Source organism: Physeter macrocephalus, chromosome 8 (assembly GCF_002837175.3).
Source record: "Physeter macrocephalus isolate SW-GA chromosome 8, ASM283717v5, whole genome shotgun sequence".
Lineage (NCBI taxonomy): Eukaryota > Metazoa > Chordata > Mammalia > Artiodactyla > Physeteridae > Physeter > Physeter macrocephalus.
The window spans coordinates 107,235,702-107,251,723 of record NC_041221.1 but is presented as its reverse complement, the minus strand read 5'-3'; the positions used below and the strand labels follow the sequence as shown (position 1 = coordinate 107,251,723).

Sequence of the window (16,022 nt, the reverse complement as noted above, 5' to 3'; positions counted from 1 at the left end):
CAAAACATTTCTAAAAAAGAACAAAGTTAGACAACTAACATTACCTGATACAAGACTTACTATAAAACTTCAGTGGTCAAGGCATTGTAGTATTGGCATTACAACAAACAAAAAGATCGACAGAAATTAGAGTCCAAAAATAAAACTACACATAAATATATTTTTAAAAATGAAGGTAAAAAAAATCAGGAGAGAAAGAAGAGTCATTGGTGCTGGAACAACTGAATATCTATATGCCAAAAATATGAACTTCAAACCATTCCTCACAACCATATGAAATGGACCATAGAATGAACTATAAATTCTCAATTCTAAAACTATAAAAATTGTAGAAGTAAACATAGGAGAAGACCTTTGTGACCTGGGATTCAACAAAGATTTCTTAGATATACCATCAAAAACATGACCTATAAAAGAAAAACATAATTTAAAGTTTGAAATTAAAAACGTCTGCTCTTCAAAAGACACTATTAAAAGAATGAAAAGACAAGTCAACTGAGAGAGAATATTTGAAAATCATACATCTGATAAAGGATTTGTATCCAGAATATATAAAGAACCAAGACTTTATTACAAGAAAACAACCCAATTAAAAAATTGGGCACATTATTTAAATAGACACTTCAAAGAAGATATATGAATGGCAAATCAGCACATGACAAGATGCTCACATCATTAGTCAGTTGGGAAAGACAATGAAAACCACAATAAGACACTATTGCATGAAATTATAATATCTAAAGACTGACCACACCAAGTGTTGATGAAGATGTAGAGAAACTACTGTTGGGAATATCAACTAGTATAATCACTTTAAAATTTATTTGGCAATTCCTTAAAAATTTAAACATGTACATTCTATCTAATTCATTTATTCCACTCCCAGGTATTTTCCTTAGAGAAGTGAAAGCACATGCCCATACAAAGACTTATACATGGATGTTCACAACAGCTTACTTGGCAGTAGCCCCAAATAGGAAACAACCCAAAACTCTATCAACAGTTGATAACAACGGTGATATATTCATATGATGCTATTCTACTCAGCAATAAAAATGAATGAACTTCCAAAAAACATTACAACACGGATGGATCTCAAAATTATGATGAATGAAACAAACTAGACCCAAAAAAGAATAGTACAGACGATATGATTCCATTTATATAAAATTCTAAGAAACACAAACTAATATATAGTGACAGAAAGCAGATCAGTGGTTGAGTGGGACAGGGGTTGAGAGGGGGAGGAGGAAGGGACTAAAAAGAGGCATGGGGAAAATCTGGGGGTGATAGATGTGTTCATTACTTTGATTGTGGTGATAGTTTCACAAGTGTATACATATGTCAATACAATAAAGTGTACATACATAAAGTATATGTCAATTACATATCAATAAATCTGTTTTCAAAAAGATTGACAAATTATGATTATTAAATATTAGATTTTTGACAGACATTCTCTCAAAATTGAATTAAGTCCAACACTTCAAGGCAAAAAACTGACAGTTTTTGTTACCAGGGGAAAAAATCCAAGCTTTGCAATGAAAGTTAAAATTTTGGAAAACACATTTGCTATAAAGAAATTGATACTTCCTATTACTTTTCCAGTGAGATTAGTGATGACATTAATGAATGTGGTCTTTTGATACTGTATAATGAATTACTTCACTGTTTGGAAGATCTATATAACCTGGTCACTTGATATTTTCCAAATGAGAAATGACAAAGCATGATGCTACAAAAATCATGCATTCATCTTATAAGACTGACCAATGGAATTAATGTGACAGAGTACGCAAAGTTCAATGTGGTTTCAGATCCCACACTGCAACTAACCTCCAAGAAAATTTAGCAAAGTCCACTGTGGTAGGCAGAATTTGAAGATGGCCTCCCAGTAATGTCCCACCCTAATCCCTGGAACATGTGAACATGATTAGATATCAATCCCATAATTATGTTTTGTCATATTGCACAGTTGCCCTAAAGATAGGCAGATTAGCCAGGTGAGCCTGATCTAATCACAAGACATTTCAAAAAAGTGGAGGGTATTCTCCCAGCTTTTTTGAAAAACAAAACAGAACAAAATGAAAAACAGAAGGAGAAGTTAGGGAAATTCAAAGCACTTGAAAGATGTGACACACTGGGTCTGAAGATCAAAGAATGTAGGAAACCTTAAGAAGCTGGGAGATGCCCTTGGCTCACAGCAAGAAAAGAAAGGGAACCTTAGGCCATTTCTCAACTGCAAGAAATGAGACTCTGCCACCAACCGGAAGGAGTTTGGAAATGGATTCTTCCCCAGTGCCTCCAGCCAAGAACTCAGCTTGATGTACTGATTTTTGGCTTTGTGAGACCTTAAGCAGAGAACCCCAGTAAAGCCTGCCTGGACTTCTAACCTACACAACTGTGAGGTAATAAATGGATATTGTTTAAAGCTGCCACATTATGATCATTTGTTGTGCAGCAATAGAAAGCTAATACATTAACCATAAATCGAAATGCACATAAACTCAGATCCAACTCAAGCACTGTTTCAAAAAGAAAACAAAACCCAAATAATAAAAATGGAAACAACCAAAGTATCCATAAATAGAAGATCGATTTAAATTATAGAAAGCCATATAATAGAATATTCTGTAGCCATAATAAAGAAAAGGTAGAACTATATGGATGAATATGAAACAATGAAACCATGTTATATTAATAACAGAAAAAAAGATGAGCAATGTTAAGATTTTGAATAATTAAAACATTTGCATAAAATCATGGTATCTATAGTAAATATTTTCCTGGGGAAAAAAAAACACAAAAAAATAAATAGCTATTAGCTTTGGGGTAAGATTAGATTGTTGAGTAGGACGTTTTCTAATGAAGTTTATTATTCTTAATCATTAAAAAAATATATCAATAAAGGTTACTATTTAGTGCCCAGATGAACACTTCCCTGGCTCTCTTCCAAAGCTATCTTTTGCTTTATGCAATTTGGACCTGCCATCAGGAATTTGTTACCGTGCTCCTTTAATCAGTCATAGTAACACCAAAATGACTTTTCCTCATCAAGTCTGCCCTACCTCTCAAATCTAAGTTTCTCAGTGACATCCCTGACTAACTGGGGGCATCATTTGTATTATGTGAATGTTTTATGTATTTATAATACTTAAACATCCCATTTTAATTAAAATCATAGGCTATTCAATTGTTTTAAAAATTTTGTATGAAAATTGTATGAAAGCTACTTTAAGATATAAATCGTAAATAATGTAAACCATGCAAATATATATTGCCATCTTGAGGATGAAAATGATTATGATCTAGGAATCCTGCAGTTATATGGTAATAAAGAAATATTCCAATAACAATCAAACCAGCATGGTAAGGTTGGACCAATTTATCCTTTAATAATGAAAGAATTATGTGAAAAGTTTTTAATGGGCAATCTACAATATCAGGTTTATGTGATGTATATTAAAGTTAGAAAAATGTTTTATATTCCTTTAAGTTTCTTCTTGTAGAATGAATAAATAGTTAAGGTAACAAAGCAAATCCTTTTCAGTTATTAAATACTGTATTTATAAATCTTATCAAGATCATATTTTACCTCTGATTATATTTTCTACAACAGAAAGATGTACAATAAAAATAAAGATAACACGATATCAGTTTGATGTTATCCTTGTTTGTTGGCAAAAGTAGTTAACCAAAATACCTGGAGGTGTTAAAAGTCACCAGAAAGAAATAAAAGGACAAATTCCTAGAGAGATTACCTTTTTTTTGGTCCACATATCAAACAAGTTCGTAGTTTGTGATCCAAAGCATTATGATATTATTATATACAACTAAACAAAAGGATGTATGGTAATGTACTTGTAAAATGATATACAATGAACGAAATATAAGACAGTACTATCATTATTATAAAGTAAACCTAAGTAGACTATTTATCTAAATAGCCTTTCTCACAGAAAGATTACATATAACTAATTTCCATATGTAACTGCAATGTAATAATATATCTTCTCTTAAAAAGGTTGGCTGACACTTTCTAGAAAATGGCAAGTATTATAGACTATAAAAATATCAAGTATGTGTACAAGCTCTTCGTCATCAGGAAAATGTTAAACAAAATCCTTGGAAACTTTACAAGGAGAAATCAAAGAGACCGAACATATAAAAGCAACAAAACATGACATTAAAATGTCATTGAGGAAAACTCTAAAATCATATTACCTGGAACCAGTTCCATAATTATGTAGATAGGCTGTCTTTGTGTGCAAACTCCTATAAGTTTGACAATATTGGGATGATCATATTGCTTGAGAATTCTGGATAAGAGAAGTATAAGAATAGTTACCATATAAGTTGTAAGCATTAATTTATGATCATGAGTAGTGTGCACAAGTAGAATGCACTTTAATCAACACAATTTTTAAAACTTTAGTACGAACCCAAATTATGATAAATGGGATGTATATGTCTTGACAAATCTTGGCAAAATATAGATATAAATGAGTCAGTTTTTATTCAATTAAATATTCATTTAAAAATTATTATCTACTCTGAATAGCTAATAACCATGCTAACTAGGAATAACTTACTTAGTCCAAAATATGCAGAACTCCCTTCAAAGAATCTGGTTTTAGCTACCCTCACAAAAGCTGCAAAGTATTAGTGGACCAAAAACTGTAAGCTGTTAGGGCAGGATCTTTTTGTTTTGTTTTATTTTATGTATATACTTCATTTAAAACAAATAAAAATAGAACGATTCATATTGGTAAATGCTATAGAGTAATCACTTCATATTTAGATTTCATAATACATACTTTCTTGATGATCATGATCAACTTCAAAATAGTAAAAACTCAAAAAGGTTTGAGAAACCTGGCAGAAGGTTAAACAATGAGTAATATAAGACTTAAGCTGAGGCAGAGAAGTTTTAGTTTGGATAAAGGCAGAATTTCAGAGAGCTATAAAAGTAGCATAGACTCATCTATAGGACCCCAAGCATGAGTTAAAAATAGATTAGATTCCCTCAGAGGCCTGTCTACCCTGATGAATTCTGTTACCAAATGATATTCCATATTATCCTATTGACATAGTTATAAATTCACTCACATTTGAAAAAACACAGTTTCCTTTCTAGGAGAATGAAAAAAATAACTTCATTTGGAGAAAGATAAAACAGTTTATATGTGTGCTGTACATGCACAACTAAAGCAGAGATAGCTCTAAGAAAAATGTTATCGATTGAAAATATATAAATTTAATAAATGAAAAAATACACTGGGAAGAATTCTAGAGATAAAGAAAATGTTCTGTCAATAACTGAGTTTGCAGTTTCTATGAGGAATTAGATAGGAAGTTTTAGAATGATTAACTGTAATCCAAAATGTCATTTCTTAGGTTGAAAACTGCTTAATAAAGAAATTCCACAAAACAGCCAGGATGAATCCAAATAACATTAAATAGCTAAATATATAGCTTTATTATCTGTTAAAGGATACTTGGGAGTTTGTGTGGATGTAATTGTCATTTTTAGCATAAAATTTCAGTCTCACTTTAGAAGAAATTAAACTCTATCTTTCAGTAAAACATTCACAAATTAGAAAGCAAGATACCTTAAGATACCTATGAATAACTAAAATAACGAGGCTATAAGTTTCAATTGTGATAGCATACCTTTAAACTCATCATAGGATATTTTTTCTGAACTGCTAATAATATACATGAAAAAGGTTTGCAACTTTATTCCATAGATAATATTTAATAAATACACCCAACTAGTTTAATCCATTGCTATAAATATCCATTTTTAGATGATGGAGAAATGACATCAAGATGCTCTGTGCCATGGGATTTAGTTCTTTCGTTGCCATGTCCTCTGTTCTCCCATGACAGTTTACAAAAACTTCAATTTTATATACAATGCCATGATGGAGACAACACACACACACACACAAACACACACACACACACCTTTCCTTCCTTCCCTTTATACCACCAATCTATGGATCTATATATCCTCCTTCTCCTTCTCTCCCTCCCAACTATCCACCTACTCATCCATCCATCCATCTCCCATTCATATGTCTATTCTCACTTTATCCAAAGCCCCTTTCCATTTGTTTTGTGTTTTGTTGTATGTGTTAGATTTTACCACTAACAGAAGAGTTTAAACTATTTGCAACATAGGGCTGGCAGGTTGGAACATTAAATTCTAGCTAAAACAGAAAAAAGAGAAGAAAATCATCCTAAAAGATCAGTTAGAAAAGAAACAATGCAATGAGCTGAAGAAGAAATTTGAGATTCTCAGAAAATAAAGCTAACAGCTGGGAATAAAGAATCAAGCAATAATATCTAAGGAGGGTAGGAAAGATGTAATTATATACCTAAATATATGTCTAAATTATGGATTTTATATATAGAATACAGTAATATTCTTAGAATAAGGACAATCACAACACTGCATATATGCATATGTGTATATGCATGTGTGATAAAAGCAAAAAATACTGCAATGTTTTTCAAGGACTCAAAGAATACCCACTGTTCTCAAAAGCATCTGGTTCTTTTGACTGTGATTGCCTAACTGACCTGCAGTCTAAATCAAACACATAGAAACTTTTTGTTTCCACATTGTATAAGTGCCTACTTTTGAGGGCTCTGAAAGTGCTTACTTCTAATTCATCAAATCATATTTAAGATATCTTCAAACTTACATTTTAATGAATCACTTACTTATATTATAAATACATATTTACGTTACTTTAGAGAACTTACTTAGCTTCTTGTAAAAATTTTATTTTCAGTTCCTGAGGAAGATCTTCTTTACACGTTTTAACAGCAACAGCAGTTTTATCCTTTAATATGCCCTTAAATACTTCACCAAAATTTCCCTGAAAATACAAATATATTTATTGTTTAGAGTGTAAGACAGCCACGTAAACCTTTGCAAAATACAAGGAAAGCATGTAACGATGAGTTTTGAGTTCATCAAAGTACTCTGTTAGCTTTATTCAGAGTTTTAAGTGGAAATAAAGACTGGGAATGTTGCTCTTACCAATTAACTTTAAATACACTACCCAACACACCGACCATTTGGGGGACTGAGGCTTGTGGAGAATTGAAAAGAAAATGGGAAAAAACTGAAATAGAATAAAAGGTAAAACTAATGCTGTCAGAAGTACCTAAGTTTCATTCCATCCAGTTCTCTTCACCCCCTTATTAGCTCTAAGTTTTATTAGGTTGGCGTTTAAAAATAAAGCCAAGTTTGTGACCACCTAGAGGGGTGGGATAGGGAGGGTGGGAGGGAGATGCAAGAGGGAGGGGATATGGGGATATATGTATTTGTATAGCTGACTCACTTTGTTATACAGCAGAAACTAACACACCATTGTAAAGCAATTATACTCCAATAAAGATGTTAAAACAAACAAACAAATAAATAAAGCAAGCCAAGATTCTGTGAGGTGACTGGTGGTACTGAGCCACACAGCCAGATGTCACTTGGACGAGAGTGTGAGAGAGTAAGACACTAGATGAGAGGCAACAGAACCAAGGCAGATGAAGGACTGTCAGCAGCCACTGCTGCAGGCTGTCAGTCTCTGAAAGATACCAAGGAAAACGAGATGCTTGCCCAAATGCCAGTGTCACCCATGATGAGTTCATTTCTATCAAATGTCTGAACTCCTAACCTTACTCTATGGCTAGAACATATTTTGATTTAAGATGCCTTATTTCCAGTTTGAAGTCACTTTTATTATAGTTATGAAACAAAAGAATACAGAGAAGTTCTATAAAGCTAATACAACAGCTATTTTGGAGTATTCTCTTCAAGTCTTTCTATGTATGCATATGTATTTTTTACATAGCTATAATTATAATGTGCAAGCACTGTATTATAATTAGCTTTAATGCTGTCATTGTTGAGCAACAAGTAAGTAAACTAGAGGTCTGATAATCACTGAGTTTGAGTTCTAAGTTCAGTGTAACTCTTAACCTATGATCCAAGGTGTATAAATTTTACATGTTACTAATCATTTAAATTTACTAAAATAGGTATTTTAATAAATTATTTATTAAAGAATTACCATTTGCTTAATTTAATTAACACTTATTGTACTTAATATTTTAAGAATACTTGAATATTTAAGTAATGAATAGTATTAAATCTAATATTCAACTCTTAAATATTCATTCAGAACGATGATTGATCACCCTTACAAGAAAAGTAAACATACAATAACTTCAACACAGTGCACATTCATCACAAACTAGAAAAAGAAAAATTTGAGCTTTATATCCTTCCCTGTTATTCAAGGTTTGTTTCCTTCCCACAATTATCACATCATTTAGAGCTGAGAGAAGGTATTAGTACACACAATTACTGCTGGGCCTCTATTTATCTGAATGATTCTGAAGCACTTAAAATTCACCTTGTCTGAAACTTAACATTTTATTCACCAGAAGACATTTCCTGACTAAATTACCTTTTCACTTACTAGGGCCTTTACTCTCTACAAGCATTCAGATTCTTCCTGTGGAACACTTTTGCCTTCCTCCTAGCACCTCAGACAGCCTACCCTGATTCAAGATCTCATTTTTCTCACCTGAACTGATCTCATCCTTAGTCCCTCACGCTCTTCGGCCCCTTAATCTCGCCAACACACAACTCTGATTATACCACTGCCTTATTTATAATCTATCTTTCCATTACCATTCCTTTCTCAGCCTCTGTCTAGCCATCTTAGCCTCTGACTGCTACATGTGTCCTAAATTCAAATACTTAGTGATCCCAAAAGATGTGCCATGCCTTCTATACATTTTCCCCTCACCTCCAGTCAGAGAACATGCTAACTAATCTTTAAATTCATTTCTATGCCACCTCCTTCATGAAGACTTTCTTGATCTTCCCAAAATTATACATCTTGTTCCTGAACACTTACCATCCCATTGCTCCTTTGTACCATTCTAATGGTTTCTGTCCTATATAACTGTTCTTGGCACATACAAGGCATTTGAAAGTTGTAAACATTCATTTAACAATCATTACTCAGAAGACTTCAATTCTGTTAATGGTGGTCAAGTGAGGAATCTCCAAACACTGCATAAAAGACTGCTTCACAGACCACCTCTTCTCCATCCAAAGAGGTCAGGAAAAAGCCTACGACAGCCATTGCTCCCTATCATGTAACAGGCACAGCTTCATCTCTGCTACTGGCTTTAAGTCCATGGGGCTAAATTTCATTATGTCTCTTGTGTGTTTTTGTTGGTCCTCACAGAAGATCCTGGTGGTCCTCATTTCCCCCTCTCTAATTCTTATTAGGTTCTGCAGACTCCTCGTCAACCTGTTATCTCCAACTATTTCCCTTCTGTCCCCAACCTCCAGTTGCCTTCTGGAACTTGTGGTCCATCATAAAAATTTTATCTTGATCTATTCTTTGGTCCTTGTCTTCATCTTCTTGTTCTAACAGAAACCTGGCTCTCACTTGAGAACACTCAAATGGTGGGTGAGCTTCCTGTGCCTTCTAAAACTGTGATGACCCCACCCGCACCCCCAACACACACACCATGCTTCTCCCACTGCCTGAGAGATGGAATACAGGATTCATCAAGCTCCTTGTCACTGCTTTCAAAACATTTTCCCTTCTGCTTTCCTAAAAACCCCTAGCTTTGAAACTTTATTATTTGATTATATACCCACTACCCCTTACTGTTGCTAGCAGCTATTGAATTTGAAAATATTTTCCCTCATTTGTTGACAATTTGAGCTCCTGGATCACTGTACCTGGTGTTACTCTTGTCTTAAAACTTGGAAATTTCAATAGACACTTAAAGATCCTTCCAACATTTTCAAACTCTGTTACGTGACCACCTCTCTTCCAATGATCCGTTTTGCAACGTATTTTCTATGATCATACCTTAAACTTTGCCATCACCAATAATGCAACTCCTCTGTAATACCTACGTCATTCATCCCATCTTCTGGCTGGCTTCTATTTTTCTAGCTTACTTCCTCTAATATTCGGACTCAAAATCCTTTGACCCTATAGGAACCTCCAAATCTTTAGACCCTATTACTTTTTATTGTCCATAACCCCCTAACAGCCTCGTTTTCTTCCTTATTCAGCTTAAATTCCATGCTCAATAATTATAACAACTGTTTACTATATACTCTCAACTTCTCTATTCCTTTTCATCTGTAGAACTCCCTCACCAAATCCACAACCCAGATTAAATGCAACATGGCCTACTCTGTTCCTACGCAGCTAAATGTGGCTGGAGAAAATCCACAATGATGTTGACTAGTTTCACTTTAAATTCATGAACACAAACCTCTAGGGGGGCCTTAATACTGCTCAATAATTATATTACAATTCCCTAGACCATTCACACTCTCATTCTTCTTATTAACTATTCCCCCCCCCTTTTACTCTCCTCTTAAAGCTCCCATACCTTCCCCACACCCTCATTCTTAGTTAATAATCTTGCTTAATTTATTAAGAAAATTGAAGCAATATAAAGAGAACTTCCAGACTCTCAGTCCCACATTTACCCTCCTACCAATCTTCCTTGCTGTTATAAAAAATGAACTACTGTGCTTCTATTAAAGTCAATCCTCCATTGTAAATTAAATTCCATCCTCTCTTACCTAATTGATATTATTTCAGCAATTCTCATCTCCTTCCAAAATCTTCAATTTTTCACTACATATTGCCAACTGCAAACCAGAATGCTGCCTCTCTCAGATTAACCAATAACACACAAATCATTTCTTCTGAAACTACCACCACATGTAGTTTGCTACATGAAATAGCAAAACTTCAAAGAGTTACATCCTTGCTATCTCTAATTCCTCTCCTCCCATTCTCCCTTAAATATATTTCAGTTTGGCTTTCATGTAAAGCATTCTAAAGAAAGTACTCAGCCAAGTCACTAGGGATCTCTTCACTGTTAAAGTCAACGGTTCTCAGTCATCATCTCATTTGACCTCTCAGCACACTTGCCACCACTGATCACTCTCTCCTCCTTCATATACTTTCTTCTCTTGGCTTCTAAGGCATCCTATCTCCTGGTTTCCTGCCTTCCAGGAGATTGCTCTTTCTCAACCTCAATCATCTTGCTTCTCATCTTTCCAGCTTCTTGATTTTGACATGACCAGGGCTCAATCTCTCTCTCTTCTCTTCTCTTCTCTTCTCTATCTAGACTCACTCCATTGCTGAACTCATCTAAATAAACCAGCAAATAAGTCAGTGACAACTACCAAATTTGTACTTTTGATCCACACCTCTTTTCCAAACTCCAGACTTAATACCCAACCTTTTCCCCAACATCTCCACTTAGAAGTCTAACAGACAAACCTTAATATTCACATCCCAAACTCCTAATCTCGTTCCCCCCAAACATGCTACACCTATGCCAACTGCCCTCTTTGTCTCATGCATTTTCATTCAGTATACTATAAATATTCAGAATAGGTAATGAAAATATTAAACGACATTTTTCAACTCAAATATATTTGCTGAAATTAAGCTATATAGTGTCTCTAAAGTTGGTGAAGTGTTTTATTAAAAATGATAAAATTTATTAAAGCTATCATGCTACTGCCTTGTCATTGAAAACATTTATTCTTTGAAATAACCTTACTGAGGACCTAAAGGCTAAAATTCCTCCTAATATGTGAAATACCATGTATCACATATTAAACAAAGATAACTGAAACATTTCTCTTTAACTAAAAGTATTTTTTCCTTAGAACTGAAAAATATGCTCTTCTCAATGCACTATTTTCAGTAACTGGTTTAATTTTATAACTTATTATTTAATTGTATTTTCATGGAAATTAATTTACTTTCTTTGTAATAATTTTTAGCCCAATCACTGCTACTGAGTTACCTACAGTAATGAAAAAGAAGAAATATTTCCTTAAGAATTATGGCCACATCAGAGAGGAAATAAACACACCAGCTACTGCTTGTAGCTTGAAATTCTTTAGAATTTACTTACTAAATAAGTATTAGCAGTCAATAGAAACTGTTTTCCAATAGCAATTTAATGCTTCTATTTGGAAAAGATATTTTAAAATAATAAGAATCCTGCAAAGTAGATTGTTTCAACAGGGATTTACTTTCTCAACACACATCAGGACTAAAAAATAGAGGAAATTTGTCAATTCATCAAGTTTACATTTAAATCAAAAAAAGTAATGAATAATCATTTATTTCTTTACCTGAAACGCTGAGCCTTAAATTCTAGTACTGATCACTCAGAAATGTATGAGTGATCGTTTTCCCTAGCTATCTGGATTTTATACTATTTTTTACATTGCATTATGAACCTCAACTCAATTAAAGCATCACTAATTAAGTCATTGACAAAGAAGTTAATATTTATCTATTGGAACTCAGTTAGAAACAAATAACAAATTTTCAAATAGCCCATTTGATTATTAAATGTCTGCCATCATTATTAATTATAATATACTTTCATATGCCCAATAGTTGGAAGAAACTCCCAACCAGGTTGGAAGAAAGAGACTTTCATCATATATAGCTGCCTCCTCTGACCACTAACAGAGTTAGCTACAAAATGGATATATTGAAACATGTGCCTTGTCCACATAATTTTCAGATTGAAATAACATGTCCCATGTTGTCACATACTGTGATTCTATATACAATTCTGAAATGCCAAAGAGCAGTACTGCATTTTCTCTGAACTATCATGTATAACCAGAAACAAACAGAATAAGACTATTAAGTATATAAACTTTTATTACATCACAGTTTCTTTTCAAATCTCAGCTCACTAGTTTTGGCTTTACTACACTGTAATAAAATTTTTGTGGCTTTTAGTTCTTTCAGAGGAAAATATACAAAATAATATTCTTAAAAGTCAAGATAATTCTTAAACTTTTCAAAGATTTTCACACTTCTATTTCAGTGAACATCACAGTATTTGTAACAGATATGGCACTGTGTTCTTCTAGGTTCATGGGGGAATGTGCCTTGCTGTGTGCTGGAATATAAGAAAGGCTTTGAAGAAAATGAATCTGTAGAGTTCACAATCACTATCAAGATTTGGTTTTTCAGCTCAGTGATTACATACCTTGCCCAGTAATTCTCCCAATGTGACATCTTCATGATTGAGAACCCATTTCTTATCCTGTGGCAAAGAAAAAGAACAGTTTTTTATAGCCCAAGCAAGAATACAGTTCCTGTAAGATGCATTTGAGGTAGTGGCAAATAGACCTAAGGGATATTGCATTCAGACCATTCAATAATCAGCACACTAAGAAGTTGTAACTTCAAGAGGTTATAAAACAGATTTAAGAAATGTTACCACACAATAGAACTTTAAGCTCTACATTACAGCAAACTTCTATCAGAATTCTCAGCCTTCAAAATGATAGTATCCTTGTAACTAGAACACAGCATGCACTCTCCTCCCACCATAAAGCTTAGGCTATGCTATTATTTGTCATTTCAAAAACGTGGTGTTGGGCTTCCCTGGTGGCGCAGCGGTTGGGAGTCTGCCTGCCAATGCAGGGGACGCGGGTTCATGCCCCGGTCCAGCAGGATCCCACATGCCGCGGAGCGGCTGGGCCCATGGGCCAGGGCCGCTAAGCCTGCACGTCTGGAGCCTGTGCTCCGCAACGGGAGAGGCCACAACAGTGAGAGGCCCGCGTACCGCAAAAAAATAAAAAAAATAAAAAAAAACCGTTGTGTCATAAGTACATGAGGGAATCTCATTTTGCAATGTAAAATTTCCAGTCCTCACTTGATCATAGAAAATTATTTTATACCCAAACTACATTACTAAGAGATAATTTTTCCCCAACTGGTCATGAATTATAGCTGTCTATTACACTGCATATAGTCCCACATCTTTCCCAAGTAATTTCCTATAGTATAATAAAGCAACAAACATCAAATACAGTATCATCAAGGTACACAAAATCAGTGATGCAAACATGCCATTATAAAAGAACATCCCATTATGTGATCTCAAGAGCTAATCAGTACTTAGGGAATATTTTATCATCTAAAAAGTCTCAGCTATGAGAGAACACAATACTGTAATGTTAGAAAGACATATTAGATTTTTTTTTTTTTTTTAAAAAGAAGTAAGGGGCTTCCCTGGTGGCGCAGTGGTTGAGAATCCGCCTGCTGATGCAGGGGACACGGGTTTGTGCCCCGGTCTGGGAAGATACCACATGCCATGGAGCCGGCTGGGCCCGTGAGCCATGGCCACTGAGCCCACGTCCGGAGCCTGTGCTCCACAAGGGGAGAGGCCACAACAGTGAGAGGCCCGCGTATCGCAAAAAAAAAAAAAAAAAAAAAAAAAAAAAAAAAAAAGAAGAAGTAAGGAAAAATGAATGAAGGGTGGTGGGGGGAGAAAGGAGAGAAGGAAAAATGAGGGGATGGAGCAAAGAGAGAAAGAAGAAAAGAAAATCCTGGAATGATATATTTTATTCTTGATTTCTAAAAAATTTAATGTTAAAGTATAGTATTCCCCCATTACACAGACTGAAATATAATTATGAGCTATAGAATGAATTGTAACAAGTAATCAAACACCTTGAAATAAGAATCCACCCTAACTATGGCTTAAAAATGTCCTGGACAGCCATCTGAAGTACTTTACCTTCTGAAACACCATGTGACAAACACTCAACCACCACCCTCTGATTGTTCAACAAAGGGAACAGCAATGATTTTAAAAAACGGTTTACATGTATAATCTTTAGGGTTTAGAATAGCCTTCCCAAGACGTGCTACTTTAGCATGTGGATTATTTTGAGCGAAAGGCAATTGAGACCCTGTGGCCTCAAGGCAAATCTTTACTTCTCCCTTAAAGAATTTAAATTGGGGGCCTTACCCATAATAAGAGCTATTACCAGAAATAAGTTTTTATGATCTATCTGTATGACAGGGTAAATATCCAATTACTAAACATCTGCTCTTCCTATTTGTGAATTACCCTCCTTCTCTTTGAAGCCTCATGCCCTTATCCCATCCCTTAGCTCAGGATGGCATATATACCTCATTTTACGTTTCTAACTCAACTTCTCATGCCTGTGGGGTTCCTGTATGTACAAAATTAGATCCGATATTCTCTTGTTAATATGTCTCATGTCAATTTAATTCTTAGACCAGCCAAAAGAACCTAGAAGGGTAGAGGAAGTTTTCTTTCTCCATGACAAGTCTTTCAACCTAAATAAAAAGCCAGAACTATAAAGGTCTTGAAAAAAAATATACCTGAATATCTTCATTACCAAGTATGTAAAGAAAGATTTCTTAGACAGGACACAAAAAGCACATAAAAGAAACAACTGGAATTCATCAAAATTAAAAACACTTGTTCTTCCAAAGGCTCTTTTGAAAAAACGAAAAGTCCAACTACAATCTGGGAGAACATTTTTGCAATACGTATATTTGACAAATAATTTGTATGTAAAACATATAGAGAACCCATACCTCAAAAACAATGTGACAAACAACCCAATTTTAAGAAACTGGGTAAAATACTTAACAAAAGAGGATGGACAAATAGACAATAAGTACATCAAGAGATGTTTAACATCACTAGTCAATGACACACGAATACAAACCAAAATAAGATGCCACTTCATACCATTAGAATGAAGTGCCAAAAACAGAAATATAGATCAATGGAAGAGGATAGAAAGCCCAGAGATAAACCCACGCACATATGCTCACCTTATCTTTGAAAAAGGAGGCAAAAATATACAGTGGAGATAAGATATCCTCTTCAATAAGTGGTGCTGGGAAAACTGGACAGCTACATGTGAAAGTATGAAATTAGAACACTCCCTAACACCATACACAAAAATAAACTCAAAATGGATTAAAGACCTAAATGTAAGGCCAGACACTATCAAACTCTTAGAGGAAAACACAGGCAGAACACTCTATGACATAAATCACAACAAGATCCTTTTTGTTCCACCTCCTAAAGAAATGGTAATAAAAACAAAAATAAACAAATAGGACCTAATGAAACTT

At 34.3% G+C, this 16,022-nt stretch overlaps 1 protein-coding gene across 6 annotated transcripts in view; it reads right to left on the bottom strand.

Annotated features, from left to right (window-relative positions):
- The window catches only part of FER (FER tyrosine kinase), a 466,113-nt gene that overhangs the window by 145,651 nt on the left and 304,440 nt on the right, over positions 1 to 16,022 (bottom strand). For all 6 annotated transcript variants that reach the window (XM_024125793.3, XM_024125783.2, XM_055086705.1 and 3 more), the window contains 3 exons: positions 13,102 to 13,158; positions 6,775 to 6,890; positions 4,225 to 4,319 (listed from right to left, as the gene is read on the bottom strand). In XM_024125793.3, coding sequence (XP_023981561.1) covers positions 4,225 to 4,319; positions 6,775 to 6,890; positions 13,102 to 13,158 — 268 coding nt within the window. The remainder of the gene's footprint in view (positions 1 to 4,224; positions 4,320 to 6,774; positions 6,891 to 13,101; positions 13,159 to 16,022) is intronic.